Genomic DNA, 15,566 nt, shown 5'->3' on the forward strand with positions numbered 1-15,566 from the left:
GCTTGATGGACCGGCTTAACCAACAAGCGTTTGCTGGGGAGCATGGCAAATGCGAACATGTTTCATGGCAGTTTGTGTTGGCCGAGGATGGCAAATTTAGTTAGCAAGCACGGCAAATTCGGTTATTTGCCGTGCTTGCGAACTAAAATTTCAGGATTTATTGTGCTTGCTAACTAATTTTTTTTTGCGACAATGGTAATTAAATTTGTTATCCTTAGAAGTGATATAAATTACCATAAAAAATGTACTCGTATTACCGTAGCTTGATTTACACCTCCGAACAAGTCGGTAACAATTATACTCCTGCCAACCAGGGAACAGGCCAAGGTGTAAATGGAAGCATGAATAATACAACTCGGGAGCTGAAGGAAGCATCCTTGCTGATAACACTCCTGGACGATTTACAACAATACAGTTGCCTATCCGTCATGGTATTCATGCTAGAAAGAAGCGTACAGGATGGAATGGACGGATCACTCATGGTATTTATTCTAGTACAATTTAAGTCTGGGTTGCAGGAAAGATTTGACACCATCGAGGTCCAATCTCTCCCAGGATTTAACATCAATCTCCAGTAGCTGCAATCTTCGTGGCAAGCTGTCCATCTTGAAAGGAAGACTCTTCAATTCTCGAGAATATCCAAGCTCCAGTCGCTCTAGGGATGGAAATGTCACATTGGGATCTCCAATACTGACCAGCGATCTGCACTTCGAAATGTTCAGATATTTGAGGCAGGGAAACGTCTTCACATTGTCTTGTTCGCTGAACTTGTCATCACCAAGGTGCCTAGTAAATGCTTGCTGCATCAAATCACAGGCAACTATTATGAGTTGTTCGAGGCAAGGCAGATAGATCGCCCAAGAGAGGTCATTTAGCTTCCCGCAGCCCCCCACCATCAAGTAGGCAAGCCTTGGAAAAAGAGATGCTGGAGATGTTCCCATCCAAGTTATCTCTCTCAAGTCTGACAAAGCTGTCAAAATGAGCCGACTGAGAGTACCAAAACAACAGGTTGGTCCTGCCAACTTGTGCCCTAATATAATTTCCTTAATGTCGCACATTTCAATTTCCAGTTCATGCAAGGTTCCTCGTGTGAAGTCATGAATAGCAGAGGGGTCAAGTGAACACGTCGTGAGTATGTGCAGATTTAAATACCTGATGGCGAGCTTGCTGCTTTCTCTTAGAAATAATTCATACTGAGGGAAAAAAAGGACATAGATGCCAACTGCTTTCAAGTGGGATAGGGTGCCCAACTCTTGAAGCATTCTTGGAAAAAGGTCATCACCAACTTGAATTTTGAAGTCTATTACTTGCAATGCTTGAAGGCTAGATATGACCCCCTCTGGTAACCTTTGTATGATAGTCCCTTCAAGGTACAAGAACTTGAGCTTAATGAGGTTTCCAAAGTGACGAGGCACTTCTTTTATATAATAATTATGGGACAAATCAAGGTGTTCCAGGTTTGCCAAAGAACATAATTCTTTAGGTATCTCCCTCAGATGGTTGAAGCTCAAATCCAAATATGTCAGTGAAGTGAATTTCTTGACTTCTTTAGCTATCATACTTTCATTCAACCGATTATTTCTAAGGCATAACATCCGCATGTGACGAGGATTGGTACCAACAGGAGGAAGTTCTGACAAATAGTTATTCACCAATGAGACACACTCAACTTGGCTCCAAGGGATACTAAATTTTTCATCTTGGGCAACTCCTCCATAGGCAAACCACTTGCCATTGTTTTTACCACAGCCACAAGAGATCCATAAAGCCATGTCACGAACCACATCATGCATTTTAACAGAATCATACAATTTTCCACAACCATCTAACAAACATGCTGCTGAAAGGTCACCCATGAGACTATATGCTTTTGTGTAGGAACTTTGTATGTCTCGCTCATCCACTAGACCTAAGCCAATCCAACATCGAGCGAGCTCTTCTTTGGAAATATTGTTATCCTCTGGCCATAGTGCACAAGTCAAAAAACATTTCCTCAGAGTGTTGTTGCGTAAACTATCAAAACTAAATTTGACCTGGCTGAAAACAACTCTTTCCATATCTAGAGGGTCATCGTTATCGCAACATGACCGTTTCATATGTTGGATGGCATATTCCCACTCAATTGTGTCAAATTTTGCATACATTGCCCTTCCAATAGTTATCAAAGCTAATGGCAAGCCCTTCATTTCCTTCGCAAGTTCTCTTGCAAGAGTACCAATGTGAGGACTATAAGAAAGAGTTTCGTTCCCGACCTTATCTTTGAATAGCTGCCATGCCTCATCCTCCCGCAGACAAGTTACTTTAAACTCTTTTCTCACCTCCATTTGACCACAAATTTTTCTTGATCTTGTTGTGAGCACCACTTTTCTCTTGATTTGGTTCACACTTCCAAGGGGGTATGGCAAGCCAACTGCTTGCAGATCAATTTGGTCCCAGAGATCATCCAGCAATATAAGAAAGTTTCTCTTCTTCAGGAAGTCAAAGATGACACGAGATTGAGATTCCATATTACCATCTTGGTTCAGGTCAAGTTGGCGTGCAATGTGAATTTGGATCTTTTCCACCGAACACCCCCTTGAAGCTGTCACTTGTACGACATAGTTAAAGGTCACGTCTCCATCCAGCGAGTTCTTGATATTTTTCAAAAGGTGTGTTTTCCCTACTCCACCTGGACCCCATATTCCAATCACTCCCACAGGATCATCCTTAATGAACCGCAAGGCCTCTTGAAGGTTAAGTTCCTCTGTAGACATTGATGGACCAGATTCGACTGTAATAACATGAGGAGTATCATTGAGACATTCTTGGACCGCACAGGCATTTTTAGCCGCCCCCAACCCAAGAATAACATTCTTCTCAGTACCATCATTCAGAAGCAAGTTGTTAGTGGCATCCTCCATATTTTCCAAAGTCCTTTCTACCTTCAAGGCATAAGTTCACACATGTAAATTAATAATCGAAATGGGCATTAAGATCAGCTATACAATTCTCAAAGGAAGTTACCTGTGGTATTATTAAACTACTCACACCAGCTACAATACATGTATTTCCCGTTTCACCAAGCCTATTGATTATATGTGATGTATCTGGTCTGTTTGCTTGGTTGCCATCAATGCACATTATCCCTAGCTCGGTGCATAACCGTATCTGTTTCAATTGTGTGTCCTCGGGTGATTTCCCCAACTTATTCCTCCAACTTTGAAGTACCTATTTAGATAAGAAACTGAACTGTGTTAGGTATCTATACAGAGAATGATCAATGTATAGCTGGGTACAGTGACTCAATATGTACTTGCAAACATACATATAGTAGCACATCTCATTTCTTCATATTTAAAATAGTAACAACAACCATTCAGTAAAACTTAAAATTATCTAGTCAAAATAATAATATGTCTGACCAACTTATGACTAAAATAAATTGTTATAATTCCAGCATTTATTAGCAGACAAAAATAATGGTAAAATATGGGTAATTAATATAGTATGTTACTACTACACTGCTATGGCTTAAAGTGGCTCATCATGCCTAGGCATGTATATGCGATGCTATTGTACATCTAGGAGTACAACCCACCATGCCGCCACACAACCAACCCATCACATCTACTAAACCACCACTTCCACCCCATAGGCCCAACAAATCTACCCACAAATTACTGTCATTTTATCATGACTTTATGACCCCTTTAGAAGTTAAACCATTTTTTTAGTTATGACCATGCCTTATTGTCACATCTAGCTTATGAAGGACAAAATTTCTTTAGTTGTTCATAATCACCTCAATAGCTTGGCTGGGAAGAAAACAAATTGCATGAGATGCATAGGTTAAAACCTTATGTGTCCTTTGCTTTTAATTAAAAATATACAAATGTTCTCATAGCAGTAAAATCATGCCATATTCCAATGGCTAATTGCCTTTGTAGTTTCACATGGTTGATTTGAAGATAAATTTGACGGTTTCAAACTATAAACTCGTTGTTTGCATCTTATAAAATCACATAGAAGAAACTATGAACTGCCAGTAAAAGAATTCTACCTTGTACTCACAAACCAATACACAAACAAACAAAGAACATTGCTTCACTGACAACATCAATTCAAGCTTGGGCAGGAAAACATTACTCCAAAATAAATGATTGTACCTATAACTGCTTATAGACCATCCAAACGTGTAGCAACAAAAAAAGGTACAAATACAATATTGCACCTCTTAATAATAGATATGTAGAACTCACATGCAATGGTTCTATCTAACTAGGTTCACAAATCATCCTATTACCTCCAATTTTTCTATCATTCGGTAATCCATATTTCAGAGCTTAACATGCTCTCCAATATAATTTTATCACTTATCTTACTTCTTGTGGATACTGTGTCAACTATCAGATATATCGTTACTCATTGACATGTCTATTACTCTCACTATGCAGACAAGAAGAGCCAACATTAATGGAATTTAGATATGCCTTCGTGGATCCTAGAAGGATCTAGCACCATATAAATTGCATTTCCATGTTCTGCTGAAACAAATAGAAATAAAGGCTATCTTCCTAGAGATACTTTACTACGTCTGCTTTGAAGAATGATACCATGTAATCTCTCAAAGAAGTTCAAAGTAAAAGAGAAATATGGCTATTTTCAAATCTAGCGTTTATCCTTTTCTTGAGGGAGGTCTAGCCTTTATTTTCAAGTTATTCTTACATCATCAACATCAGGATATGCTGGATACCACTTTTTTCCTGTCAGCATCTCTATAATTACGACACCAAGACTGTAAATATCTGACTTGTATGTGATTGTGTATATGTCTCCGCTATGGAACTCTGGTGCCATATAACCCCTGCACAAAAATTTGTAGTCATCGAATGGGAAATGGAAAAATAATGCAATTTAGTCCTAAGAACAAAAAGAATGATTCAAGAGGCTTTGCCAACTTACAGCGTTCCAGACATATTTTTGGTAATAGCCCGACTTTGATTTTCATTAAAGTACCTTGACAGACCAAAGTCGGTAATTTTCGGTGTCATGTTGTCATCCAGCAAAATATTTGCGGGCTTCAGATCTAAGTGAACAATATGATTCAAATGAAGGTAATGTAAACCCTCACATATTCCCGTTATTATCTGATAGCTCTTTATCCAGTCAAGTCCACAAGATGCATCTATTAAAGAAAGAGAGAATCCAAGAAAATATGGTTTAGTGTTTGTTATATATTAAGTGCTTAATTTGGAAATGCTAGATAGAATACGACACCACAAGTGTCACGGCATGTGTGGGCTGCTTGAACAAAATAATATTTATTATATTTTTTTAAAATGGAAACAAAAGTTGCACGTCACATGATCATACCTTTGATATACTCATCAAGACTTCCTTTAGGTACATACTCAAAGCAGAGCAACCTTTGTCACACATCTGCCATGATAAAATCTCCGTTGTGACCTACCATTTCTCCTTGTATGTTAGCACAATATCCCAAAAACCGTACTATATTTTTGTGCTTCACCATCATTAAACAATGAATCTCTTCATCAACTTTATTATCAGGAATATCAAGCCTTTCAGACAGCTTCTTCACAGCAACGGTCCCATTCTCAAGCATTCCCTACAAGTTGCAAGATGCTTTGTCAGCATCGAAGTGAGTTCTTGGATCAACCGAACACAGTTGTGGGTTGCCTTACCTTATAAACCACCGCAAACCCACCGCTGCCAATTTGATGGTTCTCGGAGAAACCATCTGTGATGTCTTCCAAAAGTGATAATGGCAAGGCCTTTGGCCGATCGTTTTCATGAGATAGCATATGCTCGAGTTCACTTCGTGCAGCACTAGCTCGACGACCCATTAGCAATAACGCACGGCTAGCAGTACCCTTGAAACAAGAGCAAGCACGTCACAAGACTCAGCTTCTCAGGCACTCGAGTAATCATGAAAGACACAGCTACAGAACAGAGAAATTCTTCTGCAATAACTACATTCTTGTTCCCTCAGACCCAAGAGGGCAAACATTGTAAAACAACGAATCTAAAAGAACAGGAAAATGTTATGAAACAGAGCAAGCATGCACGTATCTGCTCAACCGCTCCACAAAACTCAACACGTGCTTGACGGCATAGGTAAAACTGCAATAAGTCTGAAGCAAATAAACAAAAAACATAGAGTTGCGATGATGCAACAGGCATGCATTTGGATGAATGCCCAAAAGGAACCCAAACACACCTAAGAAGCAGCTACCGATCATGCAAGAAGAGCATTTGTAAGTCAGACGATGATATCTTCTGAAAGGAAAAAAAAAAAACAAGTACGTGTGGTAATAACCGGGAGAACCTTGGCTAAATTTTTGAGTCGATGAACATCAGGGCTAGGCGGCTAGCTACAGCCTTACAGCGACTCGACTCACGCGATTCGTTGGCTAGAACGCGATTAGCCTCCGACTAGGATCACCAAGCCTCCCCCTCTCCTCTCAGCCTATCCTGCACATCCTCCGTTTTGAGTTTTGTTGTGGCGATTTGGTCCGATTAACCACGTCTAGTCGGACTAGTTACTCCCAAAAATTTATATACATACATATAGAACTAACAGAAGATAACGGTAACCACGGCTAAGAAAAGATTGTAAGATCAGAATTACTTACTGTGAATCTCCTGTCTTTCCAGAAATCGCTTCAAGAAATATCAGTTACGTAGTATACTATATCACAAACGAGCTCGGTCCCCTTTTCAGAACAAAGGCAAGAAGAACTGGCTTCAAGAAAGATCAGACGCGCTTGATCTCTGCCCCCTTTCCAGAATCACAGAAGTAAAACTAAACCAAGATCTGAAGTTGCGGACGGTGCTGGAAGAGGAAAAAAGCCTATCACGCGGCGGCAGGCGTGATAAGCAACGGAGAACAATCGGCGATAGAGCGCCAGGAAGTCAAGCCGGAGAAGTTTCACAACAAGTTGCAGTAGGCAAGGAGGCACGCACGTCCGTAGGAATGATGAGCGATCCAATGAAGGCCACCGGCTTTTGTGGCTGCAGCGGATGCACGCTCCCTTTCGGGCGGGGTACCAGAGACTAGGCGATGGCCTTCTTTTTTGTGACCCTACGGTTGGCCCACCCGGGCGATGCTGAGGTTGAGGTTGGCCCGGTCTTCCCCATCGATGCTGGCTCACCGGGCCACACGATCTGTATGGATTTGTACCGTCCATAAAAAAAACTGTATGAATTTATTTATTTTTGAGAAACTTTCATCTAATCATCTTCAATCATAGCAGTACAAAGAACAAGAGAGCTAATAAAAATTACAATCATGTCTTTGGACCACCTGGCGACGACTACAAGCACTGGAGTGAGCCGAAGGCACGCCACCATCATCGCCCCTCCCTCACCGGAGTCGGGCAAACCTTGTTGTAGTAGACATTCGGGAAGTCGTTGTGCTAAGGCCCAATAGGACTAGCGCACTAGAGCAACAACAATCGCCGATGAAGAAAGTCGTAGATCAGAAGGATCAAACCTGGAAACACTCAAACAAAGACGAACGACGACCGAATCGAAACAGATCCACCAAAGACCAGCACCGACCGAATCCCGCGAGATCCAACGGTGACACACCTCCACATGCCCGACGACGGAGACACGTCGGGACGGGTTAGAACGTGAGAGACATTATTCCTACTCAGAGACATCGCCGCCTCACCGCCGCACAACCACTACCGCCGCATAGCCATTACGCCCGGATCGACGGGCCAACGTTGACGCCACGGCGCAACTGGCGTGACAAGTTCCTCAAAGAGGAGTTACCGCCGGCGAACGCGAAGGCACGCAGGCGCATCCTCTACTACCTCGGTGGCCGCAATGGTGACTCGTCGTCGTCGTAGGCCATCGTGCCAGCCGAGGACAGGATGGCGAGGCAGGCGGCGCGGTAAGAGCGGCGCAACACTCTATTTTCACAAAGTCGGATCGGGCGCCAACCTGGGTCCGCTACGACCCGACCTGATAGAGGCCTGGGCCTGCAACTGGTCTGTCACCACCGCGGAAAAAGGTCGCGCAGCTCCGCTGCTGCCTCGACGGGGAGCTTGCCAAAATTGGCGAGTAGTGGTCGCTACGCGACACCTTCGCTGTCAGCAGGGGTAAGGCCGCCTTCAGGGCAGCACGGCCAGGGTCGGCATTGGCCGCGACAGCCCTCCGCACGGTGTAGGAGGAAGTGTAGCGGCTCCTCCGCGAGTGCCAGGCAAGGCTGTTGCGCCCCGCGCCCTTCCACCGCTGGAAGGACTACTCCGACGATGACGACACTAGACGGTGACAGTGGTGCGGGAGGTCAGCGTCCACTACAAGTTAGCCTCCTATATTTTCTCTTTAAATTTTTAGTTAAACAGACAAAATATTGTTTGTTTTATTATGTAAATTATGACTGGAATTTAGTGAATTTCGTCATGTTTATACAAATTTGTTTTAAAATGGATGTGAGCACGGTTCTCCCTTCTTAATTAGTAGATGAGATAAAGCTTTTGGCTCCGTTTAAGAAAAAGAAGTAATGTGATGTGAATGGAGGCCGGCCAAAGCTTCAGGGACCATAAACATGCGGGTAAGCAATGTCTCCATCCATCTCACCCGAACCACAAAACCTAACCTATAGTTTACGGGCCGCAAAGCCAATCTGATTGCAGAGCCTGCTCCGGCGTGAGCTGCTGTATAGCTCATTCGACGTTGACACGGAGTTTGCAGGTCAATGTGGCAGGCAGACGTAGTAGAAGATGGAGCAGTATTTTAGTCGGAATCAGAGCAGGAACGCAACTGCTTCAACCGGTTCTTTCCATTTGGAATCAATCCATGCAGCAAGGTACGTCCCCCCTTCGGCCGAATCGTGCCCGGCGGCCTGTCATCGTGTCCTTCCGTTTGGCCGGGCGTGCCCGGCCTGCCATGGTGTCGTTTTCGCCATGGCCTAACAGGGAGGGAAGACACGACAAGGCATCAGCAGACGGATACGGCGCCAAATAAACACATCTTCACGCCTATAAAACAGCTCTCGCTCGCATTGCTATCCACCGCGTTCCCGCTCGGTGTCTGGACTTTGGAGAGTGTTGTTCGATCCACCTCCGGCCGCTCTCGCTCGTGGTTACAGTGCAAGCTACACCGGCCGGTAGTAAGAGCAGAGTCCACCGACGGGAAAATGCGGACGACCACCGTGGAGGACTTGCCTGCCGACGTGCTGGCCTACGCGCTGCGCCGCCTGGACGGCCCGTCCCTGGCCGCCGCGAGCTGTGCTACGGCAGGCCTCCGCACCCTCGCGGCGGACCCGGCGACGTGGCGCGCGCTCTGCCTCGCACAGTGGCCGTCGCTGGGCCTGGAGACCTTGCTGGAACACAGCGTCCTTGGCTCTGCGGCCGTCTCACCGCAGCGGCTCTTCGCCGACGCCTTCCCCTTCCCGTCCACTTCCACCTCCACGGATGCCACGGCAGCCGATCAGTGTCTCCCCGGCGAGCTGATCTCCGCCGTGGACATCTACCAGAATGGCACGCCCCGGCCGCTCTTCTCTCGGGTCATGGAGACCTCCACGTCGTCCTCGTGGTTCCTGACATCGCCCTTCCGCGTGGACGCCGTCGAGTGCAAGAACCCGGTGCCGCTGCGGGCGGCCCCGTTCTCTCCGTCGGAGCTGGAGCTGAGCTGGATCGTAGTCGATCCCCGGAGCGGCCGGGCGGTGAACGTGTCGAGCCGGCGGGCGGTGGCCGTGGACAGGCACTGGTACACGGGCGAGACGCTGGTGCGGTACGCGGTGGTGCTCGGCGGGAGCAAGTTCGAGGCCACGGTCACCTGCTCGGAGGAGGCCGGGTGCCTTAACCTTATTAGGGAGGTGAGCCTGACCGTCGAGGACGCGGACGGCGCGGCGGTGAGCGGCGAAGGCAGCCTGCGGCTTCTCGTGGCCGCGATGGAAGGGCCGAGGAAGAGAGCAGGGGAGAAGGAGAGAGAAGAGGCCAAGAGGAGGTACGAGGAGTTCGTGAGGAGCAAGAGGGGGCGGAAGGAGTCCAAGGCCAGGCGGGAGGTGCTCGTCGACCTGTGCTGCTCCGCCGTCAGCGCCGTCGCCGTGCTCAGCTTCCTCGCCTCCGTCGTCCTACGCTAGAGTCAGGGGTCCATCCGGGATATCTCTACCCCGTGAAACATGTACAACAGTTTTCCCACTAGAACAGACGATCAAAAAAAGTGCAGAGATTTGACTACTGAATACTGATAGTGAAGCGAACAATCCTATTTTTCTGTGCTGTTGGTCCCGAAACTCAGGGAGTTGAAGGTCGCACGGTGCTCACAATTTAACCATGGTGGTCTTCTGAAAAAGTCTGTAAAAATAGCCACCGGGGGAAAGGCATCCTTCTCAAAGTACAGTTATTATGCCAGGTCTCAAAGCATGGTGAAAATACCACTATGTCAATACTAGCTTAAATTCTGAAACTGAGTACTACTGCTAGTACCATTTTTCTTATAAAGGGCATTTTATTGACTTAAAATGTAACATCAAGCGAATACAAAGCATGCTGAGTAATATCCAAACTCTGCATAACTAAGATACACACAGTCAAACAAAAACAAGCTGAAAGAACGGAAAAAGACAACATATCAACAACAGTAGGATCGATAGACCGACATTCTGCCACCCATGCTGGGTAAAGACCTCCCTAGCCACCCACTTCAACCGCATACACACCGCCTTAAACAATGGTTGATACTCTGTTCGGTGTAGCGTAAACCATGTACGAAGCGAGTGCGTACATCGAAAAATAACATGCAAAGGAGGGGTGTTTTTTCGCTCGAAAACCAAATCATTTCTACATAGCCAGAGCACCCATAATAAGGCATATGCTCCCACCCGAATTAGCGTTTTGACCTATTTAAAATTTCGTCCAACCAATGACCAAAAATATTGCAACACTTGTGGGCGAATACAAATTCGATGCTATTTGGATGACCGACCATGCAGAACGCGCAAAGTTGTATTGAAAAAAAGAGGTGTTTGATTGTCTCATCATGAGAAAACTATACTTCTTACTTCCTTGCCAATTGCGACGGAGAAGATTGTCTTTGGTTAGCACAACTCCCCTTCAAAGATACCACATGAAGATTTGAACTTTTACCAAATACATCGAGTCGAAAGTTGTGCGGAAGTAGAGTTTGAACACCATAGTTGGTGCCTTTTGAATGTAGCAGGTGCTGAGCAGGTCGGCAGTGTAGATAAATGCTTCCGGATTCGTCTGAGCCAGAGGAGGAGAAGGAGGAGGAGGAGGGGGTGGAGCACGAGGAGGAGCACACGACCATGAAGGACACTAGCCGGAGGAGGAGTAGGACGTTGGCGAGGCAGAACCGGCGCCTCCGGCTGCGGGCTTCACCATGCTCAAGGCATTGGCGGAGTTCGAGCTGGCCCAAGCAGAGGAGGTGGCGGAGTAGCAGGCCATCCTCGACTCTATCAAGTCGAAGGTGGATGTAAAGGTCAACCACCGCTTTCTCCGCCAGGCAAACACGGAGCTCGACGAGATCTTTAGTCCGGATGAGGCGGATCCGGAGGTGCACTTGGACGCCAATGACCATGAGGCCCGCGACTCCGGCACAAACTTTATCAACATCTTCGACTAGGAACACAAGTAGTGTAGTTGTTATGTAGATCATGTCCTTGCATGTTTTTTTAATTAAAATGCATTCATGGATACGCCCCGGCGCGTGTGTGGACTTTTGGCAACTCAAATTAGAGCATCTATAGCCGGACATGGCAAATTCGGCCCCTCAAATGCTCGCGGACGCGTCCAGGGGCGTTCACACGCACTAACTGGACACTCTTCAAATTGTGTCGTCCACATCCGTATATCTTATATCCAATCCTCTATATCCATACTAAACCATGCAACATCGACCAAACTATGTAGATCAAACAAACATAGAAATAGACATAGGCAAGCACAATACGTTGGTCAAAAGATGACGACCGGATGTTCAAAGGACCAGCAAAGTTCACATAAACGACTGACAACTTTAAATAACTATACTAAAACTTGAAATTAAATTGAAGAAGGTGAATCTTCACCACTTCCAGGACGGCCCTTTCCCCTTCTAGTCACCCGCGCAGTTGTAGCCGTCGGCGGCTGGTGGAGAATCGTTTGATTCGTTGGACGAGGAGCCGTCGTTGTCGGAGGAGGAGGAGGAAGAGATGGTGATGAGGCCATTGAGGCGCTGGACGGCCCGGTCCTGCTGGCGCTTGAGCTTCTCTAGCCGAGTCGCCTTCTCCTTGGCCTCGCGCTCGGACTACTCGATGGCAAGCCCGAGAACCTCCGCGTTCTTTCGGCGGAGCCGCCGGATGTCTGTCTCCGTCGTCATTGTCGGTGTCAAAACTGGCGGATCACGGGTAGGGGGTCCCAAACTGTGCGTCTAAGGCGGATGGTAACAGGAGGCGGGGGACACGATGTTTACCCAGGTTCGGGCCCTCTCGATGGAGGTAATACCCTACTGCCTGCTTGATTGATCTTGATGATATGAGTATTACAAGAGTTGATCTACCACGAGATCGTAGAGGCTAAACCCTAGAAGCTAGCCTATGGTATGATTGTTGTTGTCCTACGGACTAAGCCCTCCGGTTTATATAGACACCAGAGGGGGCTAGGGTTACACAGAGTCAGTTACAAGGGAGGAGATCTACATATCCGTATTGCCAAGCTTGCCTTGCACGCCAAGGAGAGTCCTATCCGGACACGGGACGAAGTCTTCAATCTTGTATCTTCATAGTCCAACAGTCCGGCCAAAGGATATAGTCCGGCTGTCCGAGGACCCCCTAATCCAGGACTCCCTCAGTAGCCCCCGAACCAGGCTTCAATGATGATGAGTCCGGCGCGCAGATTGTCTTCGGCATTGCAAGGCGGGTTCTTCCTCCGAATACTCCATAGAAGATTTTGAACACAAGGATAGTGTCCGGCTCTGCAAAACAAATTCCACATACCACCGCAGAGAGAATAATGTTTCCACAAATCTAATCTGCTGACGCATTTTGCAGTATGACAGCACACCACGGCCCGGTCATTATTCGAACCGTTTTTCACAACCAGCCACCGCACATATCGCGAGGCGGTTTCCTTGGCACGTCTTGTCTAAGCAGAGATCGTGTCCCCTTATCACGGGATTCTCCTCAATATGGGTGTGGGTAACCCAACCGCACCATCAATTACGGCGCTTGGGGAATAAGAGGTTTTACCGGGTGAGTGGGGAGGCGCATCGCCTCTTCCGCCCTTATAAAGGGACAAGGATTCACTCTTTTCACCCACGCCCTCTTCCCGATTCATTCCCTTCCGCTCAAGCTCCAGCGCCCAAGCGTTCATCTTTTCTGCCCACAAAAGGTCTTCCGAAGATGTCCGGATCCGGAGCAAGAGGCAAATGGATGGCCTCTACCGTCCGAGAGAAGGATATCAAAAAGCTTCGGGAGGCCGGGTACCTGGCCAAGAAAATCAGCCACCGTCTCCCGACGGCGGGACAGATCGTCCCTACTCCGGAACCCCACGAGAGGGTTGTATTCCTCCCTCACTTTATCCGCGGGCTAGGGTTTCCCCTCCACCCGTTCGTTCGTGGCATCATGTATTATTATGGGATCGATCTTCACGATATGTCCCCTAATTCCTTCCTCAACATCTCGACATTCATTGTCGTGTGCGAGGCTTTTCTCCGCACTTCGGTTTATGGCTGAAGATTTTTAATGTGAAGCCCAAGGTGGTGGGCGGCGAGCATGCGGAGTGCGGGGGCGCTATGGTGAGCAAGATGCCCAACGTCATATGGCCAACGGGAACCTTTAACGATTCTGTCAAGGAGTGGCAACAGCAGTGGATTTATATCACTGAGTCGCGCGGCAAGGAATGGGCCGCCTTGCCCGAGTTTCGATCCGGCGTCCCCCTGCGGCTTACATCCTGGGTTAAGAAAGGCCTGGACTGGTCCTCGTCCGACGAACTGTCGGTGCTCCAGACGCGCGTTGAGGATATGGGAGACAAGAACATTGAACTTGTCAATGTGGTCCAGGTGATGTTAGTTCGCCGGATCTTGCCTTGTCAGCACCGGACCTGCAATTTATGGGAATTTGATCCGGCCAGGCACCAGACCTTGCGAGAGCTTTTCGGCTCCTCGCACAAGGACATTTGGAAGGTGCTTTTGAAGTCCAGCAAATCATGGCCGGACTCCACCGAGGACCGCGGGTACCAACTGTCCCGCCCTGCAAGTTCGGTAAGTCATCAAAACTTTTTATCCGCGTAACCCAAGGGAAGCGCTTAACGCGTTTTATACAACTCTCCCAGGGCTGGACGAAGAAGGCGGAGCGGATCCATTGTTTAACCCCGCTGCCCGAAAAATTGGACATCCCACTTCTGACGAAGATGCTGGTCCCGGCGCCTTACAAGGTACCAAAGAAGACGGCCGAGAAGGAGGCCAAAAAGACCCGGGGCGGCCTTCGTCGCCGCGGCACTTCGGACACAATATTCGAAGGCTCTAATGCCCATTCCGCCTCCGAAGAGGACGAGGAGGAGGAGGAAGATGAATCCCCTACGGGGGGGGGGGGGGGGGAGAAAGAAGAGGACGGCCTCCGCACACTTGGAGGCCGAGCTGCCCAAAAGGGGAAAGGCTCCTCTTCCGGAGGAGTCCACTGCCGCCACCGACAACGGCCCGGCATGGGATCCCAGGGCCCAGCCCCTGGTGAACTCGTAAGTATATAGAATCCGAGTACGTTTTAGGCGTCCGGACATATCGTGGCTTAGTATTTTAACCTAAGCCATATTTTTTGTAGTCTGGCGAGGTCCCGTACCAAACAATCCTCATCAGAGGACTTGCTGAGCTCAAATGCTATGGAGAGCGGGACGCCCCCAAAGGCCCCTTCCTCCAAACAGGTGCATAACACCGAGGCTTCGTCCCAGAAGGATGAGGGAGGCCAAGGAGGAAAGGAAAAAACCGTGAGGGCGGCGCCTGGAGGTCAAACCTCAGGGGCCGGACATGTGGGGGAAAAGATTCCCATGGGGGCTGACGGCGGGGGCGATCTTGAGTTCGGCTCCCAGCCGGATACGATTCCAGAGACCTATACGGCTCCAGAATCAAGCAGGCAGCCTCCTTCGGCTGGAGGGGGCGTGCCTGTTCCATCGGCGACCTCTGTCTATCCAGAAGTGTCAGATGCTTTGTTGGTGGCGTTGAAAGACGCCTCCATCGTTGATGAACACCGTGCCCTTATGGGTGCGGTGATTGAGAAGATTCAGGCAACTGAGAGTGGACTGAACGAAGCCTGTGTCAGCCTTATAAGAGGCTTTGAGGTATGTTTTATGGGTTGTCGAAGAGTGTCATAGTGTAGATAGTAGCCCCTGATACTCTGTTCGGTGAAAGAAAGAACCGGACAGAGGATCGAATTTTATGTTCGCAGGAAGACTCATTGAATGGCATCTATTTCTCTTCTGTTATAAGCAGGTGTCTGTAGCGGCTGCTACTTCTCATACTGCGGAGATCTCCGGGCTGAATCAAAGTCTGGAGCGGGCCACAGAAGAACTTGGCCAATTGAAAATGCAGTTGAGGGATAAACAAGGTATGCACAAGTC

General features: G+C 47.7%; 2 protein-coding genes across 3 annotated transcripts; one reads left to right on the forward strand and one right to left on the reverse strand.

Annotated features, from left to right (window-relative positions):
• Positions 1-230: 230 nt before the first annotated feature.
• Positions 231-7,092, reverse strand: LOC109765184 (probable disease resistance protein At1g61300). 2 transcript variants are annotated; one of them, XM_073498385.1, is made up of 8 exons: positions 6,636-7,048; positions 5,685-5,873; positions 5,353-5,608; positions 4,942-5,164; positions 4,705-4,843; positions 3,004-3,207; positions 1,153-2,921; positions 231-800 (listed from the first exon to the last, which is right to left on the reverse strand). In XM_073498385.1, the coding sequence occupies exons 4-8, from the start codon at positions 5,028-5,030 to the stop codon at positions 746-748; spliced, it is 2,256 nt and encodes a 751-aa protein (XP_073354486.1). In that variant the 5' UTR covers positions 5,031-5,164; positions 5,353-5,608; positions 5,685-5,873; positions 6,636-7,048; the 3' UTR covers positions 231-745. The 2 variants fall into 2 exon arrangements, with proteins under 2 accessions (XP_073354486.1, XP_073354485.1); XM_073498384.1 differs by having other exon boundaries at positions 231-2,921; positions 6,636-7,092.
• Positions 7,093-9,042: 1,950 nt separating this feature from the next.
• LOC109765185 (probable F-box protein At2g36090) lies at positions 9,043-10,329 on the forward strand. The gene has a single exon (XM_020323967.4). The coding sequence runs from the start codon at positions 9,152-9,154 to the stop codon at positions 10,097-10,099; it is 948 nt and encodes a 315-aa protein (XP_020179556.1). The 5' UTR covers positions 9,043-9,151; the 3' UTR covers positions 10,100-10,329.
• Positions 10,330-15,566: the final 5,237 nt, after the last annotated feature.

The sequence above is a fragment of the Aegilops tauschii genome, chromosome 5 (assembly GCF_002575655.3).
Source record: "Aegilops tauschii subsp. strangulata cultivar AL8/78 chromosome 5, Aet v6.0, whole genome shotgun sequence".
Lineage (NCBI taxonomy): Eukaryota > Viridiplantae > Streptophyta > Magnoliopsida > Poales > Poaceae > Aegilops > Aegilops tauschii.